The following is a 6,469-nucleotide window of genomic DNA, read 5'->3' as shown; positions in this document are numbered from 1 at the left end:
TACGTTCCAATTTATTAGGAATCCGATTTCTTACAAGTCGTTCCAATCACAGCCCGACACGTGTCAAGTTTACGGACTACGGCTGATTGAAAGGTTTTCTTCCATAAAATTAATCGATTCTACACTAATCCGACTCAACATTTCCAAAATACGTATATTTTTTCGTAGTTTTATAGGAATCGTAATTATAGGGACCGTAATTATAGGGGGGTCGACTGTAGTCTTCGTTAGGCTTAACATCGACGAAAATTCAACGCGAAGTAACATGCAATGGAGAAAAATGTCAAGATGTGATAAATTAATATATTTTTTCGTACACAATCGGTTATCCGAAACATCAATCTTCCGAACAACCCCAGTCCCCAATTGATTTGGATAATCGACGCTCTACTGTATTTTATAAAATTAGCTAACTTTTTCTGTAACAGTATTTTAACATTGTAAAAATGAATTAAACAGACCATTTCCAGTTTAAGAAGTAAAATAATTAATATTTCAATTTTACATTATACAACAAAATTAAATAATTTATTCAAACTTAATTATAATTTAATATCTGTAGTTCTGCAAATTAATAATTATCATTTTTAATTATACATTTGTATTAGTTTTTTCTGTATTTCATTTTTAATTTACTGAGAACTAGCTGCCTATGGCCATAGTTGCTTGGACTTTTGAGGGAATGGCAAATTGGTGAAGTTAAGTTGGAAGAGGGTGAAAAAACAATAATATCAGTAAATTAAAATGTATATTTGTTGATCTTGGTATTTACAATAACAAAACTGCAAAACCCAAAAAATTGTTTAGATTAAAGTTAATAGGAGATGGAACCTGATATATTGTACTTTGCTATGTCTGAACCATTGCACATTTCTCAAATCTCTCTTCAGCTGCATCATCTGCAAGATAATTGTTTTAATTTTATATCTGAACCATAGTTTTAGCCCCAGCATTTTACTCAAAGTAAGTCAGACAAACTGAAACCCTCTTTCAATTAATTTATTGAAAATATTTGATATACTTNTGTAATAAATAATATTAAAATACTAATATATCTAAAAAAAGTAAAATAAAAGCCAAATAGAAATTTATTTAGAAAACAGATAAAATAATATCTAATATATTTTCCCCCCCTTTCTTTTTTCTCATTTTTTATCATGTGGATACAAAGAGAGCATTTTTAATAATACCAATGATACTAAATTTAGATCAATATTGATCAAAGTTGATGAACACAAAAAATCTGGAAAATCAGAAAATAATAAGATGAAAATAAAGAGAAAAAGAATAATATTGAGAAACTAGAGTATAGCAATGAAGAAAGTGATATTATGATTCTTTTGATAACAAATTAAATCATTTTTCATTTTTATAATACACTAGCAGATAAGCCTGGCATTGCTTGGGCAAAAAGTAACAATAGTGAAGATTAAGATTATTACATTACACAGAATGCAAGAATTAGGTTCCCCTGTTTCCAGACTAATTAGAACATTTTTAGATGGGTCTAAATTATGTTTGATTTAACGCAAAAAACCACATCTGCGCCTGTAAATCTTGCACATTGCTTTCTCTTAACTCTTCCATTGTTGAAGCCTTAATCCCGTCCCTTTCCTCGTGTGGGGGGAATTTCAAAAAATCCCTCGTTAGTGTGCATTCTCGTGAACCACTTCCTGATTTTAAGGAAGTTACATAAGAAAGTAGCCAATACTAACAATCTTACACTGATAGACAAGCACAATCCTACCATATTCAAAATTTTAAGAAATGATAAGCTATCATATGATCACAACACTGCCTCTAGGATTTATTCTATCCCAACAGAAAACCATTATTTTGCAACAAAACTTATTTACATAGGCACTACTATGCTTAATCTGGGATGAAGAATCAACTGCAATTGACAAGAATCTATCTAACACAACATTAGCAGCTAAAGCTTGCCACCATGACATATGTGTGAATTGGCAATAAGCAATCAGGCCTACCACTAATATCAGTGTTCTTAACCACTTAGAAAAATTAGATTTATAGAGCTAATATGAATTCCATTTGCATTAATCATTGGGATGCAGACACACACTTGAATGCTTGGTACTCAGTTTATGAAATTTTATCAGTTCCATGTTTTATTTATATTGCTTCGTATTAATTCATAAACTACGGGTAACCCCCGTATAACACGGCACTTCTATAGCACGGATTCACTCTGACACGGTTCGAGAATTGGGTAAAACCCTCGTACAACATGAAATGTAATAAATTTTTACATACTTAACTAATAATAGTTCACGAAAANATAATTTATAATGTGTAGTAGCTAATAAATATATAAATAATTTAATATAAAATAAATTTTATATTTAATTTTACCTGCTCTAATTTGACCATGCCTATTAATTCTCAAAAGACCTTTCTTCTTTACTATAAAGCTTGAACCAATAAACAAACTAGAACTGACGGCCAGACTCAGTCCAATATAAAAATTTTTCTTATTTTCAATTTGAGTTGAATTGATGCTGAGTTCTCTGCATTTTTCCAATACAGCTGTATCATTACAATAAATATTTTGTAAAGATCCAAGCATGCTTGAAGGTGACATGTTCATATCGTCATGCTAAAAATAAGAGAGAGAAATAAATAAATATTTTGAATTAATGATTAAAAATTTGAATAATTAAAATAAATTAGATTAGTAAGGTTTAAATAAATTTTTTTTAAGTTTCTCAAAAATAATTACAGTAATCACTTTTATACTGCAATTTTATTAAAGCAATAATTATCCAAAACACTGATTTTAGTATAAAAAATTTATTTGAGAATCCTACAAAATGAGCACTGATGATGATTTACTGGTCTGGATCTCAGATTTTGGTTCTGTTCAGTGATCAGTTTATTCATGAAAACAAATTGATTTCTCATCCCTAATCCTTGGATTTTTATGTAATTACATATTTTTCATTTTAAAATGAAATGTACATAATAGGAATTGCATTACCAGTAAGCAATTTACTGGTAATCAATTAAAACATGCATGCATAATATATTGTACTAGTAATTTTATACTTTTTACTGGTAAATTCAATAAAAATAAGAAAACATGTAATAATGTTTTTGAAGCCAAATGTTTAATTGTATGTACAGTACTTTTGCATACATTTATATTTTTATATTTTAAAGATAGAAGCAACAAATTTATTTATTTAAACAATAAAATTAGTTTACATCATTTGTCATTTAAAAGTTGTTAAGAACTGTAAAGTGTAATATTATCCCAACTTATTATTGCAGAAACCGCTTGTGGCCTTGTGCTTCTTTGTTGTTTTGCTCTTATCCATCTCATTGCATCTTATCCATCTCACCAATAAGAAAAAAATGAGATGGATAAGAGCAAAACTGTAAAGTAATCTAAAGTATCAGATTACAGCACAATGCATTACAGTTTGTTTCTTTACCTGTAACACCTAGAGCACAGTAGCAATTTTAGTTGAGAAAAATTTTAGCTGGCAAAATGAAACATTTATTTGAACCCAAGAACTCATACTGGCAGCTTTTTAATCATGACAACTAAAAACTTGCATTGTCCTCTATTCTTCAGGTAATGAAACTGTTGTTTTTCAAAATAGAAGAAATTCAATTAGACAAACAGGCTAGTTTATAGTTTATATTGGGTTGTTCAGAATAAAAATATTGTTTTTCCATGGAAAAAAAACNAGATCATTGATTATTCCGTTTTATATGAATTCCATGTTGTACGAGTCACTTAAATTTTACAAATACGTGACCATTCACAGCCCGGTACACGTATGTGTAAAATCTAAGTGACTCGTACAACATGGAATTCATATAAAACGGAATAATCAATGATCTTATAGGGGGGTCGACTGTATGAACATTATATTTATATTCTTCGTTATTTTTGTATTTTCTAATTTTTATTTTATTTTTTCATGTTCCCTTTTATTTAAACCTCATGTTTTCTATTTTTTGAACCTAATATCACATTTTTGAATATGAAATCAAATTCTTTACGTTATGTTAATTAACATTACAACATTATTTTGAATGTTATGTAACTAAAGATAATCAGTAAATTTTGGTCAAAAGCATTAAAACATTTTTATTCTAATAAAGCTCTTCTGGAATTTCAAAAGTTGGATTTTACTTGTTTCATCAAAATGGATTAAGTTCCCAAAAGTAAGTCTGAGTTCATTTTTGTCACTCATATTTTACAATAAATTTGCCTATTTTCTGTAACCTTTTTTATAGAAATATCTGATATAATATTTTCAAGATCACCTTTAAGTAATTTTAAAGGTATAAGGTTGATATTATAGAATAATTACAAGTAGATGCTTTGTATTTAATTGTAGATTAGAAATTAGTTAGAAATAATATGTAAGCATTTTAATATAATGTTAAATTAAAAACAAAATCACTTACTCAATAATAAACCAGCCCACCATATCCATTCTTTCAAATAACCAAAGCCACCTAATCCTAAAAAATTAAAAAGAATTTAATCATAATTTTGAAATATATTTTTAAACTTCTTTCAATCCTTTACTATGATATACCAGCATGCTGGTTTTTACTATATGGAAATACTTAATTTCATAGTCTCTCCAAATAGACCAATATGCTGGACAATCTGCAAAAATACAGTATAATATATTATAGCATAAATCAAATATTATAATATACTCTACGATTATTGCAACAAGAAAGATCTAAACCTAATCGCTGACACTGTATTTGGGCCCCATATCACTAAAAATAACACATGTATTTAGAAGGCATGGTTTTATATTACCTGTAGCCCTTCAACCAACACTACAAAGATTATTGTGCAATGATAGAGAGACACTCACATTGAACAAAAGATCGGGGTCTATAAAATTCTGTTAAAGTATACATTATCAGGGGAAGAAATTTTCTACATAAGAGCTAACACAAGAACGCTATGGTCCTGCATCTTGGATCATCAAAAAGAATATTAAAAATAATAGACCAGAAACAGAATTAGCAAAAAGACCAGGATTATCTTCCACTTTGGGACCACACTAAATTGCTCAAACATTGCAATAATCGTAGAGAAATATTCATATGAGAGAACCTTTACATATCCACAGTAATGCCGTGCAATGCACCGACATTGGAAATACCACAGCTGTGGATAACATTATTTAAACAATCCAAGTTATAACTTTGCGTTCTAATTTATACCACAGCTACACATGCACCATTACTAGCTATTTATATATTTTTGGGGAGATTACATCATAACAGCACATTTCTATAAAAACATTTAATTATTTCAATTTTAATGTTTTATTCTATATTCCATCTAAGTGCATTAAGTAATTTGAAAAGTCCTTTAAAAAACTGATAATTCGATAATAAATGTATTCGATTTTCACTTAAGGATGATGGCTGTAATTTGTTGAAAATACTTGTGAGTACATCTGAATTTTAACAAATTGCTGTTAGTAATGCCACAACACGGAAGTATAATTTATTTATTTAAAACACTAATAAAGTGAATTCTTGTGTTAAAGCAAATGTGAGGACCCAGAAGGAAGTTACTGTAGAGGTCTGAATGGAAACTATCAATCAAGAAATAAATAAAATCCCCTTTCCAACTCAAAAGGGAGAAATTAAAGATCTTGATTAAACAATGGAAGTTTTTTTTTTATTTAAACAATAGAAAATACTAAAGTCAAAGGAAACATGGCTGGAGAGAAGTCATATTTAGTTGCAAAACTGACCTCTCCCGCGCCCTCCAATCAATTTCGAATTGTCACCAGATGATGAGTTGGGACCAATGAAAAGGCAGCTTTAAGCGAAAAACTTATAAAACTGCACGTTTCAAGGACGGGAAGTTCTTGGTTCATAGTGCTCCCCTCCTGGATTTTGTGCTCCTGTCCTTCAACAATGAAGGCTTGTTCGACACCCTAGAATTCATTTTCGCTATCTCATCCCATCAAGATTCACCCAAGTACAACTGGTCATTGGAGGTCATCTCTGCAAGTTGTGCTGTGTGCCCCAGAGCCATTGTTCTCCTCGTCACCTTCGCCAGAAGAAACAAAACGATCGCTGGAACATTAAGACGTTTTTTGAACTGACTTGTTTCCCACCATTGGATAAGCATTACGCCTCATTATATGAATACAGTTTAACCTGCTTATAACGTCATTCATGGGACCGGCAATTTTTTGACGTTATAACCGAGTGTCGTTATCTGCGGGGTCATAATTTCAGTCCCATAAAAGTATCAAGTCTGTTTAAGAATCTATTATAAAATTCATCTAATTTAATATTGTATGTATAAAAGTGCAAACTAAATATTTAAATCAACTTTATTTACATTATTATGTCTAAATTTACAACGATGTAATTAAAAATTTCAAAAATTATTTTTTATAAGAAATTTTTATTTGTCAAGTTTCGATAATGGCGGCACTTTCGG

At 29.7% G+C, this 6,469-nt stretch overlaps 1 protein-coding gene across 3 annotated transcripts in view; it reads right to left on the bottom strand.

The window, feature by feature from the left end:
• LOC111633489 (magnesium transporter NIPA2-like) overlaps window positions 1-6,469 on the bottom strand; it is a 67,903-nt gene that overhangs the window by 17,606 nt on the left and 43,828 nt on the right. For all 3 annotated transcript variants that reach the window (XM_023378070.1, XM_023378072.1, XM_023378071.1), the window contains exon 4: window positions 4,444-4,500. In XM_023378070.1, the coding sequence (XP_023233838.1) occupies window positions 4,444-4,500 (57 nt within the window). The remainder of the gene's footprint in view (window positions 1-4,443; window positions 4,501-6,469) is intronic.

The sequence above is a fragment of the Centruroides sculpturatus genome, unplaced genomic scaffold, assembly GCF_000671375.1.
Source record: "Centruroides sculpturatus isolate CEXI.00-Female unplaced genomic scaffold, Cexi_2.0 scaffold759, whole genome shotgun sequence".
Classification (NCBI taxonomy): Eukaryota; Metazoa; Arthropoda; class Arachnida; order Scorpiones; family Buthidae; genus Centruroides; species Centruroides sculpturatus.
The sequence above is the reverse complement of the archived record's forward strand: the minus strand, read 5'-3'. Positions and strand labels throughout refer to the sequence as shown.